Consider the following 25377-nt stretch of genomic DNA (forward strand, 5'->3'; position numbering starts at 1 on the left):
CAATTAACTACTAATAATGAAAAAGTAATAAATGAACAGTAATCATAAAGAATATCTCAAATTCACAAACAATAAAATGCTTGAATGCCATCAGCACTTGGCAGAGGTGGCTTAATCTGTGAGAAAGGTCCCACTTTGAAATCATCAGGCCTCAGTTTAGCTCTGGTCCCAAAGAGTCAGTAATTATATTCAACCCCAACACAAGCCAGCCCTGCAGAAGGAAAGGAGTCAATACCTTAAGGCCTTTTGCTCTGTTGATTGCCCTGAGGGGCCTCAGAACCCTCAAGACCCTCAGAATCTTCACGACGGAGATGGCGCTCGATCTGAGGGAGAGCAGAGGTAAGAAAACACGATGTTTATTACACATGGACAGAATACTTTGAGATAAGTTACTTTACTTGACCTTCATCTTTTAATACTGCTACACAATCTGCATGGGATCCATGGAAACCAAGCTGCTTCCTCCCCAGGACTTAAATGTGATCTCCTCCAGTAGGGACACACCACCTGCTGAGCAGAGCCCAGGCTCAGAGCCCCTGCTACAGGTAACAACGAACCTTAGCAGAGGTGCAGCTCGCAAACCTGCTTGTTCTCAATGTGAACACTGGGTAGCTCTTAGCTTCTAGGTGTGGGTTTTGGTTAAGTCTGGAGACCTGATGCAGTGCTTTGGTGTTGGGACTTCTTTGGCCTTCAAGGGTTAAGTCTGATAGGAAAGATAGGCAATCATGACCTTGCCTGGCACACACCACAATGAGGTAAAAAAGAGACGTGCTTGGCTGGGGAAGCAGCTTTAGGGGTAACTTGGGAAGGCCTCCCCAGCAGGTGAGAGCCAGGTGAATCTCAAAGGAGGAGCAGGAGGTAGCAGAGGGGATAGGGACTCTAGGCTGAGGGTGAAGAGCACACAAAGGCCATATGTGAGACAGATGCCATTCATCTACAGCACCCAGATATGGCTGGAGCTCAGGAGGAGGTGGGTAAATGCTGCAGCTGCAGAGGGCAGGTATAGCCTGGGGATTATGGGAGTTGTGAAGATCCTAGTCTGAATGTCCTTTCAAAATGTGACCACAGAACTTCTGCCCTAGGTAGCTGTAGGGGTGAGGATAATGATAAAGGGGGCAGACCCAGGCATGGGTCCTTCTCCCTTCCCAGGTAACTTTAGTTTAAGAAGAATGCATAAACATGTGTTCATATGGGATACTAATGGTTAGCACCAGAACAGGTGCTCATGGGCCAGCCAGGCCACACCTGATACTCCCACTGAAGCCCCTGCCCCAGTCCTATATCTGGCAGGAAGGCAAGTTCTACAATGTCTTTTCTCCACCAGAAATCCTCACATGCCAGGGAAGGACCTAGGGACTGTCAGTCTCAACTCCTTCCTAGCTAAAAAATTTCAGGGGCCAAAAAGAAAAGTCATAGCAGCTGCTGCATCCCAGAAGTCCAAGGAAGCCTGCGCTGTTTAGTCAGAAGAAGCCCCACGAGGCCCCATAGTCCAGGGAAACTGAGATCCTGGGAAAGGATGCCCCAGACCTGGAGCCAGACCCTGGAGGAACCAAAGCCTCATAGTCAAGATTTATTTCTCTCCCTGTTGAAAACAAATTTTACAGAGAGCAATAAACACATAAAACCAACCTGCAGTAGCCACAAAAAGGAAAAAAGAAACAGGAAAGCATGAAATGTCCCAATTCTTTCTGGCATGTGGGCACAATAAGCAATCTTGGCTAACTATAATCATTTAAAAAAATGCCTGTTTGTAATCCCAGTACTTGGGAGGCTGAGACAGGAGGATCTCAGGTCCGCAGCCAGCCTCAGCTACTTAGGCCCTCCACAACTTAGTGAGACCTTGTTTCAAAATTAAGAATAAAAAATAAGGCTGGTATAGCTTGGAGGTAGAATCCCTCTGGATTCAACCCCCAGTTCTGCAAAAAAAAAAAAAAAAGCCTACTTAGTCTTTATGAATCACACACACACACACACACACACACACACACACACACACACACAAACAAAAACAAAAAACAAAAAACACACTAGAATACTTACTGAATCCCAAATGACACCAGGGATACCCCAACTACCAGCATATCCAGCAAATTGAAGTAGTTTCTACAGAAAGCCCCTTTGTGCAGGAAAGCTCCAAAAGTTGTCATCTATAAGCAGAATCATGGGTCATTTACTGTTTTTTCTTTCCAGAGGCAAAGAAACCTGGGCTCTTCATGAAATCTTGAGGAAAGTATGACTTTAGTCGAGTGCATGTTAGGAAGTCAGGAATGTAAACTGATAGGACTGAGGAACCAAATAACTTATTCAAACAAAAATGGGAGAGGAACAGCTAATGTCAGATGTATCTCTAAAGAGATCAGTGTAGACTCACTACTGCAACCACAGACTTCAAGTAGGAACACATCCTGGGCAGTCCTGAGCATCTCAAGAGAGACGGCCTCGCTGTGTTCAGTAGAATGTTAGCAATGTCCAGACAACTTAGCCTCCCCACAGAGTGCTGTCTGTCCTCTCTGAGGTTCCAGTAGAAATAACCCTTCTTGTTGGAGGCTAGCAAGAGCACAGGCTTTTCTCTAGCACCCCCAGGCTCTATTTCCATAGAAACTTGCATTTTCCCACGCAGGCTCTATATTATTGCCTCTAGTAGTCTTTTTTTTATTTTTATTTTTATTTTTATTTTTTGGCGGTACTGGGGTTCCTGGAAGCCCTTCTACCTCTGGGCTACACTCCCAGACCTATTTTTACATTTTTATTTGGAAACAGGGTCTCCTAAGCCAGTGCACGCGGCTGGCTTCGAACCTGTGCGATCCTCCTGTCTCTGCCTCCCAAGCGCGGGGATTACAAGCGTGCGCCACCACGCCCGGCGCCTCTAGTAGTCTTTAACCCCCCCAAGTCTAGGGACTCTACATGTGACAGGTGTGGGGAGGAAGCTGTCACGTGACATCACACCATGTCAGTCTTTGTCATCCCAAGCCTTGCATACCTGGAGCACATACTGTGGGTGCTCCAGTGAGGTTTCTACTGGCAACAGGGACAGAGTTTGGTAAGGAAGTCCTTCCCCAAAAGTAAACACAGCAAAATATAGAGATAACTATTTAAGAGACAAAACAGAACAGGTGAGGAAAAGGTTAGGTAAGTAGAGTTGAGGAAAGGCACAGCTGAGAAATACTACTCTCAACCTCATGAACTGCCAATATTCAACCCTTTGACCTACAAGAAAGGTGATTGTATAGATTTTAACCAAGAAAAACCAAACAGCCTTCCAAATCTCCTGAGGCCACCAGAAGCCAGCATTCCAGGTGTCGGGTGTTTTGGTTAATCTCCATTTTCTGAATCTTTGTTTTAGCTTATTTCCATTCTCTAATACCTTCAAAATAAAGAATGACTAAAAAGGTTAGGTACTGAGGCAAATCTATGGAAATTAAAAAGCCACAATCATATTTCTCCTTTTTTAATAACCAAGGATCTCATTTTCCCCCAAAGCCCAAGAGTAACTATACTCATTTAACAACTTAAAAGGTAGAAAGTAAAATAAAACCTCAACTAACCAGGCTAAGAGAGTAAGTAGAACATTTCTCCATTTGGCTTGAGAGGAGAGCAAATGGCCCATGTGAGGGCAGAGGTGTGAGAACAGACACCAACCCCCGTGTTCTGCACATGCTCTTCAATCCAGAGCCCTGCCAACCGTGGTCATCCTCCTGCAGCTCATCAACAAAGTTCACTGTCTTAAAGGCAGGAAAAGAACTCAAAATTTTATAAGAGCCAGGCAGGATGGTACATGCCTGTAATCCAGGTACTAGGGAGGCTGAGACAGGAGGATCGCAGGTTCAAGGTCAGCTTCCAAAACTTAGTGAGGCCCTCTTCAAAATTAAAAAAATAAAATAGGGCTTTGGGAGTGTATCTCAGAGGTAGAATGCCTCTGGGCTCAATCCCCAGTATCTATCTCTCTCTCTCTCTCTCTCTCTCTCTCTCTCTCTCTCTCTCTCACACACACACACACACACACACACAGACACACACACACACACAGACACACACACACACACACACAACTACAGGAACTGAAACCACAGTATAAGCAGATCATTGGTTTTGAGCTAATTTTTCATTAGCAACAATCATGACAAAGAGGCTCCTTCCTGGCCATGTTAATTGAGGTTTCATTTATAGACGATTTTGTGAAGAGCCCAAGTTTCACAGTAGCCAGACATAAAATATATATATTTTCCCTGAGATGTACACCCAAAAACCTTAAAATAATTTAAAGAAAAAAATCTTCATTTCTCAGCTTCCTCCCGCTGGGAGAGGTTGTTGCTCTAACAGTCCTCATGGGCCACACTCTCCCAGAACCTCAGGCCACTCTCCAGGAGGTCCTTCGTGCTCTCTGTTGGCCTCTGGACCTCCAAGCACATGGGCATGAGCTCATGTGGAGCAGCCTCTCAGTCCGTCTACAACCCACACGCAACAATGCCAAGTTAGCTCATGCATGGGCAGTACATTCAGGGAGCCCTGTCTGGAGGGTGCTCCTTTTTGTAAATGTAAGCCCATCCATTAAAACGGATAGAACACAGGTGGGCCCAAGTCATCTTGCAAATACTGTTGCAAGAAAACAGTACAAAGCACAATGCAGTCAAAGAAATGAGAAGGAGAGGCATCCCCTTCACAAGATAAACACTTTTCCTTTGACTTCAATGTCAGGAAGAAGAAAGCTCAGTCATTGTGCGGTATTTGTTATCAGTGGACACATTTCAGAGGATTTTTTTTAAAGGAGCAAAATACAATTTCCAACTACAATGTGATGCCAAAATAGCTCCTACATGCACTCAAAGGTTAAAAAGAAACAGTAAAAACAAGCTGGAGTGATCACAGAAAAAAAATCTTTTTTTTTGTTAACGGAAAAAAAAGTTTAGCTTGATCACAGAATAAAAAAAAATAAAGCACTTCACGCTTTTCTCCTGTGTCTCATACACAGGAGCAGGCCCATATACACACTTCTGGGCAGCTTGTTACCTTCAAAATGATCTCAAATGCAAAAGCACCAGTGAAGACATAATCTGCGTAACCTAGCATCTGGAAGGTAAACAAAGAACGGCAGCCATTATCGCTACAGCTGCTTAGAGTACAGTGGGCTGATGGAAAAGCCGTTACCTTTAGCAGGATTTCAACAGTAAAGATGGCTGTGAAAGCATAGTCAAAGTAACCCAGTATCTGCAAGGCACAACATGAAGAAATGAGAACAAGGCCTCCAGACAAGAGCCCGCGCCCCCCCCCCCCCCGCCCGCAGGAAGAGGCCAGAGACCCATGCTCCTGGGACGCCCCTGTGCTCCAGGGATGGGGCAGGGATGCTCACGGGGCCCACCTCAGCCCAACAGCAGCTCCTTCAGCCATGAATGCCAGTTGGCTTCCCCTGCTCCTGCTCTGAACCAAAGTGGACTGGTTTCTGAAAATGCTATATTAACAATCTCTCTTCATCAGTGCATTACATCTACCAATGCCTTGTGGTGTCATAATAAATTAGTGTCACATACTTTGGATTTTTAACTGTCTTTTCAGCTGAGTGAAGTATGTTGCCATCCAGCAAGCTTTAGATGGTTAGAAAAACACAAATAAAGCTGTTAGGGGCAGAGCTGGGGTGGAGCGCAGTGGTAGAGCTCTTGCCTAGCATATGTGGTGAGGGTCTGGAGCCTGATCTCAAACAGGGCAACAAATACATTTCTGAAACATTTAAACATGTTAGTGACATCAAATACAGCCAGCAACTCCCACTTGTGTGGGGCTGGCTCTGTCTGCAAGACCGGTTTGACCTCCTGTCTTCCCCAGCCCATTGCTCTGCACATAAAACTGCACTCTCCCAAGGCAGTTGTCTTCCTTCCTGGGCCCACCCAAAGGACAGACTGACTTGGCCTTTGAATTTTCAGTCTAGTCTGCTCTATCGGCATTTCTGAAAATGCTGTCTATTAACCAAGAGAGTCCTATTAGCCTTTTCTGGGGTCTCTGCTTCCCCTCAGAGTCATGAGGTTTCAGAGAGAGGGCAAGTGGGTTAGTAGCAGGAAGACTGGCCACTCATGGGAAACTATTGGTCACAACATCCTCAACCACAAAGATGGCAGCCAAGAGTCTACCTGTAGGCAAGACAGCATTGGCTGCTGATCACAGCCGCTGTGTTCCATGGTTTTGAGAGATCTGAAGACATTAGCATTGGAAGGATTGTGGGGAATACCCAGGCTCACTCTTTTTATTTAAAAGACATGCATCCTGGGAACAGGCAGGGGCACCTGCTCAGCCCATCCCAGGCACTGCTGAAGAGGGAGGAAGGCAACAGAGCTTTGAGGACCACAGGGCTGCACTGTTTCAGGTCCAGGAGCCACCTCAGGGGAACCCTCTGCTGCCCCTTTACAATGAGGGGGAGAGGAGCCTGGTGCCTTGAGGGCCAGTCTAAACTCTTAGATTTAAGTTGTTCTTTCCTCATTGAACTTCCACTTTCTTTTTCCACTAAGAATTCAGCTAAAGTTAAAATAAAACAAACCACTGCAGTGTTTAAAAGCAATACACACATACACAAGAACATCCATTAAAAAAGAATAATAAGTCTTGGGAAAAGAAGCGAGGCAATAAATTCATGGAGAAGAGGTAATAATAATAATAATAGTAATAAAATAATAGAAACACAAAGATCCAGTGTAAGTAAACTCCTCGTCAATATGTATTCTAGACTAGCTCTGGATCTAGTCTGTCTTAAAATGATTTTTTTCTCAAACACTTATCCCCTTTTGTGCCTCATTTTTATAATGGAATTCAATAACATAGAGGTCTTCACTCAGCTGGCCATGGTGACGCACATTTGTAATCCCAGTACTTGGGAGGCTGAGACGAGGATCACAGGTTCATGGCCAGCCTTAGGTACTTAGTGAGGCCCTCTGAACTTAATGAGACCCTTTTTCAAAATAAATAAAAAATAGGGTTGTGGATGTAACTCAGAGGTAGAATGCCCCAGGTTCAATCCCCAGTATCACAACAACAAAAAGAAAGAAAGAAAGAAAGAAAGAAAGAAAGAAAGAAAGAAAGAAAGAAAGAAAAAATAGGCTGTACTCCATCTGAAAATCAGAGTGCATTTTGAGCACTTCAGCAGACTGATGTAGCCAGGCAGTGGCAACAGGGAGAAACAGCACGAGGGCTTGTTGTCATGAGAGAAAGCTCGAGGCTTGGACCTGCTGATGTGTCTTAATCCTACAGCCTCTAACAATTGGGAACACAGAGCGAGAAGCAGCGACACCCGATGATCTTGCACATTACCGGCCCCTCTCTAGGAAGTTTCTTGGCAATAACCAGAAATTCATTTCAGCATCAAGGCCTGATTGATGGCCCGGAGGCTCCTGGCTCTCTGAAGCCGTCCTGCCTCTGGAGTATTTTCGTGCTGAATTAGCTGAACTGCTAAGAAGAGATTGCTAAAGCAAGAACTAAGTTATGAACACACTTCTTTCTGATACAGACATGTCAGAGGGCACTAACCTTGAGCAAGCAAACTGAAGAAACTGAAGAATAACAGAAAACTTGTTTTTTCTACCTTTTTTTTTTTTTAAGCATAACTACCTCCCACCACAACAAAGCCTCAAATTCCCCGTTGTTACCAGGGTCTCAGCTTGGTTCCCCATTATCTCCTGACTTGTATTTCCCCTGAGTAACAGAGCCTGGCAGTTTCATGTACTTAAGTCCATACACAATACAAACCTCCACTAGCTCTAGAGAAGAGCTCTTGGGCTATGATATGTCTGGCTTAAAATGTATCTTCTCCCTGCTCTCTGCTGCCACTTGTCCTATATTTCAGAACAGATGTGACTGTTAGTCTAATGGGGGAGAGGATAGGAGGACAAAAATATCAACAGCAAAAAAGAAAAAGGAGAAGTGGGGTCCCTGAATACAGGTAAGTTACTATAGAGGATGTTAAATGAAGTTGGAAAGAAATTATTCCATTCAGATTTTCCCAGATAAAACAAAAACTCTGGCACCCACAAATTGGAATTGTGAATGTTTCCAGAGGAATCAGAGGCCTACCCTAGCTTTGGCCTCTCTCTGAGGGAGCCCCACCCACCTCTCCTCTCTCAGAGGCTTACAGTGTTCCGGAAGGAGTGGCTGCGGATGGGGTCCTCGGCGGCAAGGGCGGCGCTGCTCAGCATGATGAAGACGAGGATGAGGTTGGTAAAGATGTGGTGGTTGATGAGCTTATGGCAGCCCACGCGGATCCTGTGGGGAAAAGCCACTGCATGGATGCAGGCCCAGCCAAGGGTCTCAGCTTGCCGGGGCCTGAGGCTGGGGCCTCTGCAGTGAAAGATCAGGCAGCAAATGGCTGTCTGCTAGGCCACCCCTGCCCCTGCGCCTGCCCCGCCCAGGGGGACCAGAGGGACCCCGCCATTTAGCTCACAAGACCCACCACCCGCAATCCCTGTGGGCATTGGGGTGACTGGCTCTTTGCTGGGAGTACCACAGACACCATTTCATTGACTCCTCAAAAGTGGGGATTACTGTCATTCAAAAGATGGGGAAAGTGAAGCTTCTGGATATAAAACAACTCAAAGGTGACCAACTCAAAAGTGACATGGCCAGTAAGGACAGGGGCAGATTTCCAATCCAGGTCTTCTTTATTCCACTACAACACAAAGCCTGACCACTTTCATCCCTGCCTTAGAAAAGTTACTTTGTCAAATTACACTAAATTTGTCCCTACTGTGCCTCCACATCTTTATATAAAAGAACTACAACCTAACAGGATGCAAACTAACTCAAAGCCCAACTTATGGGTACTCTTCTGTAACAAACAGTCAATCATGGCAGCCAAGCTGTAGCCACTCACAGGTGCCATGTTCAAGTGCAGGGTGAGCTGTAGCCTGCCCACTTTCTCTTCCCTCACCTCCATGTTCTGTCCATCAATGCTGCTACCTCATTACAGGGCCCAGCTCCCTGAACCCCCTTGCTTGACTTGTGGATCATTTTTTGCTCAATTAAACTCTGCAAATTTAATTTGTCTAAAGTTTTGATTTTAACACAAAGAGTGTAACAAATTTCTTTCTCGTACTGCAGTGAGGCTGTATTAAAATACGACCTGTAGTAGGCCTGGTAAAATTTCCTGCTGTTTGCAGTCATAAATGTTCAGGGTTTTTTTTTTTTTTTTTTTTTTTTTTTTTTTTTTTTTTTTGCGGTACTGGGGATGGAACCCAGGGTAATTCTACCTCCTAGCTACACTCCTAGCCCTATTTTTATTCTTATTTTCAAACAGGGTCTCACTGAGTAGCTGAGGCTGTCTGCCAACCATAATCCTCCTGTTTCGGCCTCTCAAAGGCTGGGATTACAAGAGTGCACCTCCACACTCAGCTATAAATGTTAAGTTTTTAACTTTAGAGTTGATCAACAAAAATCAGTCATTAAAAAGTGAAGTGAAAGCTATATCATTACTAACATGAAAGTATTTTTTTGTGTGTGTGCCATGTGATGGATTACCAATGAGTCCTGAGCTCCCACAAAGCAAAAAAGGCAGCTATGTCTAGTATCCCAGGCTCTGGGCTCTAAAAGTAACTCTCTGGGCCCCCAGAACCTCTCCTGCCACCCTTGAGGTACCATAGGGCTAGTTTGTAACTGACTAGCTTTACCCTTGACTTTAGAATTTAAAGAGATTTTTGTTGTTTTGTTTTTGCCTATAGAATGTAGTCTTTTATTTGAAATGGTTTTTCATTTTTAAAATTGGAATCAACTTTATATGAAGGTGACTCCTTACTTTGAGGCCTCTCTTTTGGCTGCTCAGGGCAGGATGTATCCCCTGGAGGGCTTACAAGTTGTTAGCAGCTGAATCTGGGGAAGACCCTGCAAGACAGGGTGTGCTCATGACTTTGGGGAAAGATCAACCCATCCCTTCAACATATACAGTGAGTATCAGTGCAGTAATTTTTTCTTAAAAATATCCAAACAGTTTTGAGCTGTTAAAACGATCACCAAGTCTTCATGTCTTGAGGACTCCAGCATGCCTTACTTTCCACCTGTGTCTCCCTACAGCCTATGAATTATACAGCAGTTCTTGATGACAGCCAAGAAAACTTTACAGGAGCCACCTATTCCCTCTGGAAGTTCATTTAATCCCAGATGATTAAAACCTAGAAACCAGCTAGTAAATAAACTTCTTCTTCTTACACTATGTGTGAGTCATTACCATGTTCCTGGTGAGCACTTCATCATTTTAATATGAGAAATGCTATTTTAAGCACTGTATTGCTAAGCTGAATCAAATGTATAATTGTGCATAAAATTCAAAAGGAAAAGAGATTACCTACTCAGGATCTGAGGGTGACAATGATCTGTGGAAACTGATCACAAAATTCTTATCCCTTGATGCATCTTCGGACAAGAACCACCCACTAAGAAGGAACCCTGAGTGAGCAGCGCGCAGGACCTCAGAGCAGCAGGCTCTAACTGGCCTACCTTGGAGTCACACATTCCCCCATCACTGCTCCTAAGCCACAGGTATGGAGGGAGGAAAATCTACAACATGTTTCTCCTGGGACCTGATCACTTCCCCACAGGAACAAGAAGGTTAGGAAGAGATGAACAGAGAGCAAAGACAGAAAGAGAGCAGGAGAGGGGCTGACGGGGACCGAGGGCAATCCAGGGACACTCAGCTTCAGAAACTCTTTCCCTTTGGCCATCCTCAACCTGTGAGGTCTTTGCAGAGGGGCTGCAGGGATAGAAAAGAAAAGCGGGTATTTACGGGTTGGTCTTGCTAAGAATGAAGAAAGCACTCCCTTCAGGGATGGGGGCGATTTTCTCCTTCATGTTCAACTCCGAGATTCTGCGAGGACGGGGGCCAGCAGGAACCTCAGGTTCATCCTCTTCCTCTTCCTCTTCACCTACTTAAAATGAAACACTTTTTATAGGCATGAAATAAAGACATTTGGGGTTGAATTATCTTCAATTTCATATTAAAATGTGGCTTCAACTCTAACAGCTACCTGCTTACACTAGTCAAAACCTTCCTGACCACACAATTCCAACAAAGAAAACATAAAGGGTCAAACTGGTCAAATAGCTATCATCTCCTCCAATGAAATGGTGGTTAACAGCCAGTCCCCTGCTGTGTGAACGAGTACACACGGCTACAGTCTGGCTGCAGGTAACGGCGGCAGCAGTGGGATTCTCACTGCTATCCTCTGGGCACTGGCTGTTTCCCCACAAACGTCCTTGCTCAGTCACAGACAAGCAGCTCCTGGGCTTCCTGACTCCACAGTTGCACTTGATCAGCCAATAAAGGCATCAGCCAAATGTAAAATAATCAGTGAGAACTTACAACTGGTCTAGAGAGTTTTCCCAACAAAAATTGGATCTATTCTGACCCAGTCACACTTTATTTTCTTCCTTCCTTCCTTCCTTCCTTCCTTCCTTCCTTCCTTCCTTCCTTTCCTTTCTCCCTCCCTTTCTCCCTCCCTCCTTCCTTCCTTCCTTTCTTTCTTTTTTGGTGATACTGGGTATTGAATCCAGGGCCATTATGTCTCTGAACTACACCCTCAGCCCTATTTATACTTGAAACAGGGACTCACTACGTAGTGGTGGCCATGAACCTGTGATGCTCCTGTTTCAACCTCCTAACTACTGGGATTCCAAGCATGCGTCACCATACCCGGCTCCAGTCATACTTTCTCTTCCTACCACCTGGAATCTGAGTTATATACACTGGCTCTAACCATGAAAAAAATGTGGAACTAACTGGTCCACAAGGCAACTGGATCCATGGCCTTGTTGGCCTCAGCAGCCAGTATGACCCCATTGGGGCCAGGTGGCCCCAGACTCAGCAGCAAGTCACAGGAGTAGCAAAGCCTGCTCCATCATACCTGGCACATCGCAAGGTGGGTAAGGGTCCTTGTCTTCATCCTCCTCTCGATAGTCATCAATTGTAACCTAGGATGACAGAGACATCTTGGAAGAAGAAACTGACTTACATGTACTTTAGAAGGCTAAAGTGAAGGGCCAACTCTGCCACTCTGTATAGGGGAGGACTTCCCTCCCAAGGATGTGTCTGTGCACTGAGTGCAGGGACAGCCAGATGGTGTCTGCTTCAGATGGAAGGCCTTCAGGGTGATGAGAGCTGTAACTGCGACTCAGGCACGGTCAGCGGGCACCACCAGCAGAGCAGTGCTACTACCCCAGTGCGCGTGCACACAGTTTGTCTCAGAGCTACATTTAGAGTCCCGTCACCCCATGAGACAGGAGACTGTGAACTCCATGAGGGCAGGGACCTTCTTTGTGTTCTTCATTTTTAAACCCCCAGTGTCTGACACGAGCACTACTCAGTGAGTATTTATCAACTCATGAGGCGCATGAACAAATGAATAAAACATCCAGAGCTATCATAAGTGGGATGAACTTTGACAGTGTAGTTCTGAGACATCCCCAACCTGCCCCACCACTTGATCCTGGGATTACTCTGGGAACAGACACCTAGTAAAAAAAAAAAAAAAATCCTGATTTTAATACCCACTCAGAAGATGCTAAGGTGTGTGTGTGTGTGTGTGTGTGTGTGTGTGTGTGTGTGTGTGTGTGTTGGAGATTGGACCCCAGCATGTTCTACTGCCAAGCTATACCCCAGCCCATTTTTGTTGCTGAGGGTTTTGCGGATCAAACCTATGATCCTCCTGTCTCAAACTCCCAAGTTTTGAGATTGCAGGCATGCACCTTTGTACCTGGCTGCTAACATGATCATGACCACAGGTCACATCTGACCACACAATTCCAACAAAGAAAACACAAGGAGTCAAACAGTTATCATCTTGGTCCTCATGAAATGTTGGTTAACAGCCAGCTCTCTGCCTAAATTCAATCAGAACCCCCTGGAAAGTCACCATTTATATGGTACGCTCTACTTTTCACACCAAAATATTATACATGACACTTTCAAAGTATAAGTGGCACATTTATGGAGCCACCAACCAAAAGAATTACTTCAAAACAAAACAGAAATTACTTTAAAACAAATACCTTATTGTCACTGTTGCCTATCTGGTTGGCTTCTGGTTTGTTGTTCTTTTTATTTTCTAAGCTCTCCTTTCTATAGGGAAAAGAATGCAAGAAACCAAGTAACCATATTACTATGAATAAAAATGCTAATCAGGAGCCTGAACCAACCATGTCCCAATGAAGGACAAAATTTAATTGGAAACAACACTAACAGCAGAAGCATAGCATAACCTAAAACCAGGGCTTCCCATTCATACAATGCAAAGGGGTCATTACACAGATCATCTTATTAAAATTTTCATCTGAGAGCTAATCAGCATTGAATGCATCATTTATTTTATGACACCAAAATTAACTGCAGTAATTCCTTAAGCAGGTGGATGCATGACCCCAGTTCTCAGCTCCAAGGATAAGAGCCAAGGCCTGGCTTCTGCCCAGAGTCCCTTCTGTCTGGTCTGTACCGCATGGCCACCACTACATGGCAAAGAGGCAAAAGGAAGCTGCAGCTCCTGAGACTATATGAGTCCACCAAGCCTCCCAGGCAACTGGGCGCCCACACACCCCTGGGCAGATGCCGCGGCTAAGAACGGGGTTACCTGGCAATCTTCTTCCTTTCTTTTTCTTCAGCTTCTTCTTTCTGGGCAGTGTTCAGACTTTCAGCATCAGCCAAATTGTCTACAGCAATGGCCAAGAAGACATTCAGTAGAATATCTAGTTTGAAAAATGTAAGGGTGTAACACATTTCTTTTTTTTTTTTTTTTTTTTTTTTGGTTGTACTGGGGTTGCTGGAAGCCCTTCTACCTCCGGGCTACACTACACTCCCACACCTATTTTTACAGGGTCTCCTAAGGCAACGTGCGCAGCTGGCTTCGAACCTGCGCGATCCTCCTGTCTCTGCCTCTCAAGCGAGGGGATTACAAGCGTGCGCCACCACGCCCGGCTGTAACACATTTCTAAATGCAGTGACATATGGCCGGCGATGGTAACATCACATCTCTCTGTGGAGGCTGGTGGCAGGTGATTGTCCCTAGTGCTATACTCATTTGGTAAAACCAGGCAACTAGGGTCCTGCTTTTCAAAAACAAATGATCAACAACAACAAAAACTAGAAACCTGTATAAGATACCATGAAAAAAAGAGCAAGATTCACTTAAATCCATGAAAATCTATGAACTTCAACATTTTCTTGTGTGTATGTATTGTCATATACCAATACATACTGTAGCTAATATACATTGTTTAAAGCAATCTTTTTTTTTTTTTTTTTTTTTTTTTTTTTTTTTGGTGGTACTGGGGATGGAACCCTTCTACCTCTGGGCTACACTCCCAGACCTATTTTATATTTTATTTGGAACAGGATCTCTTAAGCCAGTGAAGCTGGCTTTGAACCTACTTGATCTTCCTGTCCCCGCCTCCCAAGCGTGGGGATTACAAGCATGTGCCACCACGCCCAGCTAAAGCAACCTTTAATAAATACATGGTGTAGTTAGAAAGTGTCTGCGCCTTTGTCTTTTCTTTTAAACACACATAACATGCATCCCAAGGGGAGGACCTTTCTAACCAGGCTCCTTTAAGGGCTGCATTATTTGGTGATGGTCACACTGTGCAGAAAGGGTGGACTTGCTCCTTTGCAGTGGCCTTCAGAGTCTGGATAACTGATTCATTCCTTCACTCCACAATCACCAACAGGCCTCCTGCCAGATGGTGCCAGGCTATCTTCTGAATGGTACCCCTAAACCTAGATCTTTAATTATTGTGACTGAACCTGATTTTGTGGAGAGTGGGGGTGTGGGGGGAGTACTGGGGATTAAACCCAGGGAAATTCTAAGTTATATCTCCAGCTGCTTTTATTTTCAATTTAATTTTATTTATTTATTGTGATACTGAGAACTGAACCCAGAGGCTTTCTATCTCTGAGCTATATCCTCAGATTGATTTTATTTCTTATTTGGAAACAGGGTCTCACCAGGTTTCTAAGAGCCTTACTAAATTGCTGATGTTATCCTTGAACTTGTGATCCTTCAGTCTCAGCCTCCCAAGTACTAGGATTACAAGTGTGCACCACCACATTTGGTTTATTTTTTATTTTGAAATAGGGTCTCCCTAAATTGTTGAGTCTGGCCTTGAACCTGTGATCCTCCTGTCTCAGCCTTCCAAGAACAGGGATTACACATGTGTTCCACCATTCCCAGCTTGAACTCAAATTTTGTAAATAGTAAAAAGTTAGGTAAATCCGGGCGTGGTGGCGCACGCTTGTAATCCCCGCACTTGGGAGGCGGAGACAGGAGGATCGCGCTGGTTCGGAGCCAGCCTCGCTGGCTTAAGAGACCCTGTTTCCAAATTTAGAAAAATATAAAAATAGGTCTGGGAGTGTAGCCCTGAGGTAGAAAGGAACCCCAGTACCACCAAAATATATAAATAAATAAAAATAAAAATAAAAAGTTAGGTAAATAAATTATAAGGGTTTTTTTGGGGGGGGGTCTTACTATGAAATTGCATATAAGGGTTCTTTCAATTTTTTTCCGTGAAATTTTAAAAAATATTCTGAACAAGGGTCTCAAGACAGAAGATGCCTGTTCCTTTTCCACTAGTAGTTAGGTTTTCATTCCTTTTTCACGTCTTCTTTTTCCTACTCTCCCCTCTCAATCTCACTAGCATGTACCAGGAGGGGAGTGAAAGGGGTGTGTGAGGGAAGCACACCAATCACTTTGAATCTCACTATGAAGCATAATTATAATGAACTAATAAACATTTTTACAGAGCATTTTTGAGAAGCACAGGCAGAGGGCAGTAAATGAAGAAGCCTTGAGCGATAATGAAGGCTTCACCCTGCCTAACGCCCAGTCATCTGTGGGCAGAACCAAGGAAGCCCAGGGCCTCTGAGGCAGGAGCAGTGCACCTTGCACCCTGTGCACTCTGGAAGCTCAGGTGGGCTGCACATCACATAAACCAACCTAGCCCAACGAGGGACTCATGATGAGATCTCTGAGCAATGGTGTCGTGCTCAAATAATTCTATTTGCAGCTTTAAAGAGGAAAGAAACGTAAGTGAACTGCATTAAGGATTTTGAAACACTTTAGATATGCAAGCCTGTTCTTTAATGGGAGCTACAGTGAGTCTGGGGAGGCCATCTGTTCTGGGCTGGAGAGAGCTTGGACATATGAGCACTCTTCTCCTGGGCATGGGGCAATGGTGGCTTAGACAAGATAGTAACTGGATGGAGGATTCTTCTCACTGACCTCAAAGGAGAAAGAATCACCTCTCTAGCCTTGCAATGACATGACTTCTGAGTATTGAGAAAGCAAATCTGAGCTAACAAACCACAGATAGGTCTTAGGAGCTTCAATAGATGGTTCCCACAGCAAAATCCATTATTTATACTTAGACATATGACCAGACCTTCCTAAAAGATAGTATGCTCTGGAATTCATTTAAAAAAAAAGGGTTTATTATGTATCTCTGACATGCCAGGCCCTGCTCTGAGTGCTCGAACTATGAGAAGAAACATGACAAAATGGAGCATCTATCCTAAGTGGGTGCAGAGAATATAAACAACTTTGAAAAAAGAAAAAGAAACACTTTTTTTTTCAGTCCTGGGATTGAACCCAGGACCTCACACAGCTGTACAATAGGCAAGTACAATACTCCTGAGATATATTCCCAGTCTTTTTATTTTGAGACAGGTTCCACAGATTCACCTTGAACTTGAGATACTCCTACCTCAATCTCCTGAGTAGAAAGGATTATAGGTATATGCCACCATGCCTGGCTTAAGCATCTCAGATAGTGACATGTGCTACAAAGAAATTCAACATGAAACTAGAGATTCATGGCCAGGAAATGCTTCTCTGCAGACTTAATTCTGGTGTACTTCTGTGGCCAACACAATGAAATTATGAGGAATGTAAAAATATTCAAAAATATTGACCATGCATTTAACATTTACTAAAGGCCAACTAGCCATAGCTAGTTGATATGTGATAAATATCTTGTCTGATAGTGATAAATGCAAATACAAAAAATTAAAAATCTTCAAGATTTATGACTCAAGAAGCTGTTATCTATTAGAAAGATGGAGGAGCACCCACCTCAAATTCTAGTGGACAGCAGACCTTACACACAGTAAAAGCTGTGAACAGAATCTTAGGAAGCTCAGAGGTTGGTGAACTCATCTCTGGGCAGGAGACAGGGTGGAGATGACTCCCAAAGAGAGGACATTCAAACTGAATCAAGAGACTAGCAGAAGCCGGGCGTGGTGGCGCACGCTTGTAATCCCCGTGCTTGGGAGGCGGAGACAGGAGGATCGCGCTGGTTCGGAGCCAGCCTTGCTGGCTTAAGAGACCCTATTTCCAAATAAAAAGTATAAAATAGGTCTGGGAGTGTAGCCCGGAGGTAGAAGGGCTTCCAGGAACCCCAGTACCACCCAAAGAGAGAGAGAGAGAGAGAGAGAGAGAGAGAGAGAGAGAGAGAGAGAGAGAGAGGGGGAAAGAAAGACACACTAGCAGAATGGATACCTGCTGAGGTAGGGGTTTTCATAGAAATCTTATCACATAAAACATTGTCCCTGAGGAAAACAGGACAGGTCCACCCTAGGGTTTCCACACCAAAGAAAATTCTTCTGTGAGTCAAACAGATAAAGGGATCTGGGTCTCCTTAGGAGAAGAATCCTTTTTAGGACTCTTAAAATTGGAAGCGCAGAGAACAAATATTCATTTCTTTGTAAAACTGTTCATTCATCATGACATTTATTAAGGGCCTCAGTATTCCAGGGCTCGTGCGAGGCATGGAGGACCCAAAGATATAACAGATACAGCCAAAGGTTATAGGATCATGAAAGGTCTGATTGAGGTAAATAATTAGGTCTGAGAGCCCATTTCAGAAATCTAAATTAAAAGGGTCTTTTGACAGGGGAGAGAGTAAAACAATCCAGAGAAAAGTCATACACATGATACAGAAGCCAGCTAATGATGTAGAGGTCAGCAAAGCAAGACCAAGCTCAAGGCAGTGCAGGACAATCCATCAATCCTGCCTATTGGTCATGAAGGGTCCTAAGATGACAAAGATGTGGCCCTAACCTCCCAAGGATGACAACACAGAGAACCACCTGGCTTTTCCCTATGCCATGCCCCAGGCCTGTCTGGACACAGGGTGCTGAGCTGGATGACCAGCGGTACTATAGCACATGGCTGCCCCCACCCTCCCCTGCGTGGCTTGCATTGTTCCTGGCCTCACTGGAACTCTGCTTATACCACACTGCCCTAGCAACACAGAGGGAGAGCAGATGCTGAGCTCCAAGGTAAGAGCTCTCCACCACAGCTGCTCCTGCCACCATCACCAGGGGCATTTGAGAAAAACAAAGAAAATAACAACAGTGACCACAGAGCCACGGCAGGCCTGAAGGATACAGTTACCACAAATGAAGAGGATGATGAAGTAGATGCAGACAATCATTCCTGAAGAGGATGGGCCTCCGTATGCCATAATGCCGTCATACATCACCGCATTCCAGTCTTCACCTGTCAGAATCTAAGAAGCCAAATCCAGGATTAGACAGCAGGTGGATTCCAGCTCACAGGTGCTACCCAGAGCACCTTGGCGGCTGCCCGAATCCAACTTGAGCTGTCTTTCACAGTCCAGTTTGCACTGAAAAACCCATCTGTTGGCCCACAGAATTTTCAAAACATTATTCTTAATTACACCAATAGATGAGCTAATACTTATGGCGAAAAAAAATCTTTACACATAAGACTTACATATCCTTTGATTACTCCCCAGACTAGATTTTGTCCTCTCCCTAGAGAACATGATATTGGTATGTGTCTCTCCAGGAGCTTTGTCTATGGATTGATTGATTGATTGATTTTGCAGGTCTGGGGATAGAACCCAGGGGCATTTGACCTCCGAGCTACACCCCCTGCCCTATTTTTTATCCTTTATTTTGAAACCGGGTCTCACTGAGTTGCAGAGAGCCTCACTAAGTAGCTGAGGCTGGCTGCGAACCGTGATCCTCCAGGTCTCAGCCTCCCGAATGCTGGGATTACAAGCATGTGCCACCACGCCTGGCTCTGTCTATGGATTTAAATACATACACCCACACCCAGATGAAAAGAGCCAGTTGGTATCTTCTCCGATTTCTTTAGGCATGAAGGGTATCATATTATATGAATTTTCTGCAACTGACCTTTTTTATTATTCAAACAATATTCTCAGGGGACCCTCTGTATCAGCAGGTTCATCTCGTTCTTTTTGACTTTTTGTTTTTGTTTGTTTTGGTTTTGCAGTACTGGAGACTGAAATCAGGCAAGCACACTTGCCCTAATCTCATTCTTTTAAACTACTGCAAACATTCCACCTAGTTTATCAACTATGGAAATGAGAATTACATCTGTGAATTTTTAGAAGCAGGAAATTTTAAATGCCTTACAAAAGTTTATGAACCACCTCAATTCCTGGCAGTTCAGTGCATATAATCAGTTGAATATGGACAGCAATTTTTTAAAATGCTATATTCCAAGGAGAGAGCTTTCTTATCCTCTATCTGGACTAAATAAAAAATTCAAACTCTTATGGATCACAATTTAACCACAAAATTGGCAAATGATTAGAAAAGACAAATTCACAGAAAAGAAAAACAAAGAACCGTAACTGGCTTTTGTGGAGAGACATACAGCTTCATTCTTGACCAAGCTATAGTGGGATGCCACTTCCACAGGTCAGAAAGGCGACAGCCAAAGTATGAACGACAACCACGGGGAAAGGGAGTAAGTGGAGGCAGTGCCTCTGGAGCTGGTGGAGGATAAGTTAATACACCTGCAAGGAGAGTGCTCCGACACGGGCGGTAGGGTTCAAGAGTCACACCCTTTAAGCCACTTTGGGGGTCAGTCCTACGCGATGGCTCTCACACACAGGCCCGGGTGCCATGCTTGTTCGAGGCCACCCACTGGAGCCATGTTTATATGATCCAAGCCTGGACACAACTAAATATCCATCAGCAACCCACAGCACAGAACTGATGCAGCACTTAAACGGAGGAAGGTGACCTGTCCTGGATCAAGCAGGAAGGCTCCTGAGGACACTTTAAGTCATGAAAAAAAAGATACAAAAAGTATGCAGAGAGACCATCTGTGCAAACTCGTCCACAGGTAGAGACAGGCTGATTTACATCTGTGAGAAACATATATCTAAGAATACACAAGAAACTGTTTAATGGTGGTTGCCTCCAAGAAAAAGAAATGAGTAGCCGAGTGGGAGATCTGTCATGTTATCTCACAACACCTGACTCTTATGCCATATGCGTTACAAAAGAAGGCTCAGGTTTCTTTAAAATAAATTAGAAAGAAATGACTGACTGGCAGTTAAAATTAAAGAATATTTAAAAAATAAAGCCATAGTCCCTAGCAGTGAACATAGGCGAATCTTAGAGATGATTCTACTCTGTGTTTTGTCATCCACGGTCACCAAGCTGGGCGGGTGGAACTTAGCTGCTCCCTGCCCTTCTACACCCCTGCGTGTCCGCAGGGTCTGGATGCTCCCTGACACTGGATGTGGAAAGTGTGAAGGGCAGGTGAGCCTTCTAACCTATCTGTGAGGCTTTGTCCACGGAAGGGGCTCGGCTCAGAGCAGCTGACAAGGTCAGACACCTCAGCTTGCAGGCAGGAAGGCAGAAGGCTGCTGCTCCTGTGGCAGAGCCATCTGTCCTCAGAGATAGCTGCTCCCTTCCAGCTCAGTATGCACAGAGGTCCTGACGAGACCGCTCTTCTCATATTCTGCATCCTCACCGCAAGAGAGCAGTGAAGGGCAGAAGCTATCACAACTCTATCCCCCAAGCACGCTGACCACATGCCACGACATCTGGCACGCCACACTCACTTTTTTGTAATGAATCTATCATAACTAGGATTATAAATTTGCCAAAGCAAAGAGCAAAATCATTTTGGAGACTATTTCACAGAAACCTCATGTAATCAGAGTTTTTTGGTTTACTGTTTTGTAATCTAGCTAGAAATCTTAAAAAAATTGCCACATTGCATCGAAACCTGAGGATGATGCCAAATAACTTATATGGCACAAAATTTGTGCATGCTAGGAAGGCTTTCTACCACTGAGCGACATCATCCCCAACTTGTTAAAAAAAAAAAAAAGCTGTGTCATTTAACATGACCACTAGCATTGCACAAAAATGCCCACTGGTCAGCATCCTTGTCAGAATGTGGTATTGCCAGGTACTGATTTATTACTTACTTTTCTCACCTGTGAGGAGACAGGAAGTGGGGAGGAAGGGGGCTCACCTGGAATACTGTCAGAAGTGCTTGAGGGAAGTTGTCAAAGGTGCTTCGCTTGGTTTGTGTTTCATCAAAATTAAACTTGCCGCCAAACAGCTGCATCCCGAGCAGGGAAAAGATGATGATGAAAAGAAAAAGCAGCAGCAACAGCGAGGCAATGGACTTCATGGAGTTGAGCAAGGATGCCACCAAGTTGCTCAAGGAGGTCCAGTGCCTGCAAGGCAAGGTGGGGTTATGAGCCCAGCCGCGCAGAGCAGAGCAGAACACGGCACAGCCAGGGGTGGGACCACCGCCACCTCCTTTTTGGAAACACCTGCCATAAGACATGCTGTCTTACCTGGTCACTTTGAAGATTCTTAACAGGCGCACACACCGAAACACAGAGATCCCCAGAGGAGACATGATTTCTAGTTCCACTAAGATGGTCTCAGTAATTCCACCACACACCACGAAGCAATCAAAGCGGTTGAAGAGAGAGACAAAATATGCCTGCAGTCCCAAGCTGTACATTTTTACCAGCATCTCGCAGGTGAACAGAGCCAGGAGGACTTTGTTAGCAATATCTGGAAGCACAAAGGGTGCCCATCTTTGAGATCTCAACGTGGCAGATATGCAGGTTACCTTCTTCCCTGTACCTCCTGCCCACCAGTCCCCACAGGAAACACACCAGTGCCTTGTCCCTCTCTTCACTTCAGCACCACGACAGGCAGGTGGCGTTGACACTGATGGTCTATTTCTCTGCCAAGTTCTGGTACTGCCATCACCCAAATGTGCAGGTCTAGAGCAGTTACTTGATGTCTCTGAGCCTCAGTTTCGCTAATTATAAAATGGATAGAGGCGGCTTATCACAAAATCTCTGGAGCACTTATAACCCATGATTTTGCATCTAGACCATAAAAATAGAGTTTTTTTTTTCAGCCGAAAAATCTGTCTGGTTTGGCTTATGACACCATGATATCAGTTACCAATGTCATTTCTTGTGTGTGTGTGTGTGTGTGTGTGTGTGTGTGTGTGTGTGGGTCTGGGGATGGAACCCAGGGGCATTTGACCTCCGAGCTATACCCTCTGCCCTATTTTTTATTCTTTATTTTGAAACCGGGTCTCACTGAGTTGCAGAGGGCCTCACTAAGTAGCTGAGGCTGTCCGCGAACTGTGATCCTCCAGGTCTCAGCCTCCCAAATGCTGGGATTACAAGCGTGCGCCACCACGCCCGGCACCAATGCCATTTTTAATGGTAGGACATACTGCCAAGAAGGCTCGAGAGATAGAAAGGTTTCTCAAAAGCGCAGATTGGGTTGGCCCTAGGGACAACCTCTGCACACCCTATTTCTGGCCTTCTACACAGGGGGACTAGAACCACTTACTAGAAGTACTAAAGGGGAGAAGAGAATTTCCTACAGGGATGGGAGATGGTCTTTCCAGCTCCATGACCCCTGGATCCTAGGGTGTCCCAGGGTTTGGACAATGATGCTCAGCATTAATCAACTCCACAGGGCACAGGCTGTGCCCTGCTCCAGGCTTGCCTGTGTTTGGATGTTCTACCATATGCTAAGTCCTCACTAGAAATCTTCCAATACTTCATTACACATCGATCAACTAATACAAAACAGGAGTTAGCTGTAAGAATCTTTAAGAACAACAAGAGAACCATCTTCTGCTTGTACCTTGAATCTGTGTCAGCCAGTCTGGCTGATTGTAGTGTTCAGAGGAAATAGTTAAAGTGTTGAGAAACACCAGGACAATGACCAGCCAGTAAAATGTGACTGACTTCACGGCAGCTCTGCACCTTCGGCGATTGAATCGGTTCCAGCGACGCCAGCGTCGGCTGAAAGATAATCAAGTGTTACCCCCTAGATGAAAGATACAACAGCTGAATCCAATCAACCAACCTCAGTGAGAAATACTTTGACATTCACTGTCCAGGTTCCGATTGGGCTAGGGGTTCAGGAAGGAAAGCTGTGAACAATAGCATAAGAAATGAATAGGCCTCACAATATAAAGCATGCTGGTCTTTACATAGAACTTCTCAAGTGTAATCTTGATCATGCTCAGTTTCCTTTCTGTGGTTATAAATAACTCCAGAATCTGTCATGTGCAGCTCTCAAATGGGTTAGAAAATCTACATATTCAAAGACTCCCATGCAGATGCAAAACTGCACCTGCACACATATGTAGCTCACAGCTCCACCATATGGCATGTGGATCTGTTGTCGGTACTGGTGAAGAGCCACTTAGCTTGTTATACACATCCCTTGCAGCATCTTAATTATCATACAGAACTCAGGAAGCAGCAGCATGTTCTAAAACCACAGTTTTCTTTTTAGGGAACCTCTCAGTTCTTAAACCTTTGAGGCTCCTCTGGAGCCTGGCAGTTGTCAAAGCTGAGTAGGACATGAGTCTTCATATTGAGTCACCAGGTACCCTTCCTAAGTAGTTCTGCTCAAAATATACCTTTAGGAGAAGAGCCAATATTGAATCGTGTTTTTGTAAAAATAAAATGAGCTAAGCTAAACAGACAAGTAGCATGTCCCCCTTCCCCCTTCAGTTTATCTTTGTGGAAAACATTCCCTGCAAAGAGGGGATATTCTGGTGAAGTGCACCATAAACTACTGCTCTACGACCTGGGTCCCAGGGAGGCACGAGCCAGGTGGTCCAGTCCCTCCTCTGTGGGGCATGTTGCCACATTGATGGGGATGGGCCATTTCCTCTAGGGACCTGACTAAAGAGGAATCTCCAAGCTGCAACTTGGATGCAGCCCTGGCCGACACAGCTGTGTTGAAACACTTTTAAAAAATGCAGGAAGCAAGCAAAAAAAGAGCGATGCCACCTCCTCACCAAGACGTGGGGCCGGGGGGAGAAGGGTGTGCTTTGTTACTGATCTTGCTATGTACTCTCCAATTAGAAAGCAGCTAGAAATATGACAACCAGTGTGAAAAACTCCACCAAGAACACTAAGGCTCCCCCAGCTGAAAGCTGGACACATAAATCAGCACACACAAGCAAGGTGGCTTGAAAAGACCCGTCCTTGGTGGATCTATCTTGCAGTGTGGTGACAAGTCACAAGTGTCTCCTACATCTAGGTGACCTATGTCCTCTCCCCTGGAAACGTGCAGTGCCCTCACCCTCATGGCGCCCTTGCTGGGCTCTGAGAGCCCCAGTGGTCAGGCCTGTTCCCACAGGAGTCCAGCGCTCCTGAGCACTGGGCAGATGTACATCTTCTCATGGTGCTTGTGATTGAAAAGCAGACAGGGTTGTAGTCAATGATGATCACAAATCCACACTAACTGCCAGTCCCAACCGCAGGGTGCAGGAGAAGGGAGCCATAACTGCTCTGTGGAGGAGTTGGGGAAGGGGTCTCTGGAAGGCAGCGCTTTGGGCTGGAGCTGAAGGGGTGAGTAAGAGCTACCCTGGAGGCCGGTGGAAGGCGAGGCGCAGAGGAGACTGCCCGGGCACAGGCACTGAAGGGGACACGAGGACAGTCCGGCATGGCTGTGAAGTGGGGAGCATGGCAGGGTGTGGGGAGAAGACATGGAGGGCAAGCCGGGGGCCAAATCCTTTGGCCATGCTTATGCCCTTTGTTAAAAACAAGCCACAGAGGAGCGCTGTTCCCTCTTTGCAGCCAGGTTTGAGATGCAATTTACTTATAGTTAATAGTTACTTCTTAGGTATATACAGTCAGGGGCCATTTCTATCACTCAGATAAGCTCCTGCATTCCCTTTGTCCTCAGTCCCTAGGCCCTAGGACTTCTGATCTGTTTTGTGTCTCCATTGTTTTGCTTGATCATACAATATGTAACCTTTTGGGACTGGCTTCTCTGACCTAGCAAAAAATACTTTTGAGGTTCATCCATGTTGTTACATGTATCAGCAGTTTTCCCCTTCTTGTTCCTAAGTAGTATTCCATCAAACAGGTACACCACAAGTCATCTATATATTCACCATTTGATGGATATTTGGTTATTGCCAGCTTGGAATAATTATGAATAAAACTGCTATAAACATTTGTGTAAAAATCTTTTGTGTGCATGTATCTTTATTTTTCTTATGTGAATACCTTAGAAGTAGGATTACTAGCTGGGCATGGTGGCACACACTTGTAATCTCAGTA

The 25377-nt window shown here is 45.0% G+C and overlaps 1 protein-coding gene across 5 annotated transcripts in view; it reads right to left on the reverse strand.

Moving 5' to 3' along the window:
* CACNA1D (calcium voltage-gated channel subunit alpha1 D) overlaps nucleotides 1–25377 on the reverse strand; it is a gene marked incomplete at both ends in the record, with an annotated part of 454266 nt that overhangs the window by 68048 nt on the left and 360841 nt on the right. For all 5 annotated transcript variants that reach the window (XM_080715698.1, XM_080715696.1, XM_080715694.1 and 2 more), the window contains 12 exons: nucleotides 236–323; nucleotides 2041–2147; nucleotides 5146–5205; nucleotides 8109–8238; nucleotides 10748–10886; nucleotides 11865–11931; nucleotides 13009–13078; nucleotides 13584–13698; nucleotides 18393–18513; nucleotides 21276–21483; nucleotides 21607–21832; nucleotides 22934–23094. In XM_080715698.1, the coding sequence (XP_080571824.1) occupies nucleotides 236–323; nucleotides 2041–2147; nucleotides 5146–5205; nucleotides 8109–8238; nucleotides 10748–10886; nucleotides 11865–11931; nucleotides 13009–13078; nucleotides 13584–13698; nucleotides 18393–18513; nucleotides 21276–21483; nucleotides 21607–21832; nucleotides 22934–23094 (1492 nt within the window). The remainder of the gene's footprint in view (nucleotides 1–235; nucleotides 324–2040; nucleotides 2148–5145; nucleotides 5206–8108; nucleotides 8239–10747; nucleotides 10887–11864; nucleotides 11932–13008; nucleotides 13079–13583; nucleotides 13699–18392; nucleotides 18514–21275; nucleotides 21484–21606; nucleotides 21833–22933; nucleotides 23095–25377) is intronic.

The sequence above is a fragment of the Muscardinus avellanarius genome (assembly GCF_963383645.1).
Source record: "Muscardinus avellanarius genome assembly, chromosome: 18".
NCBI lineage: Eukaryota > Metazoa > Chordata > Mammalia > Rodentia > Gliridae > Muscardinus > Muscardinus avellanarius.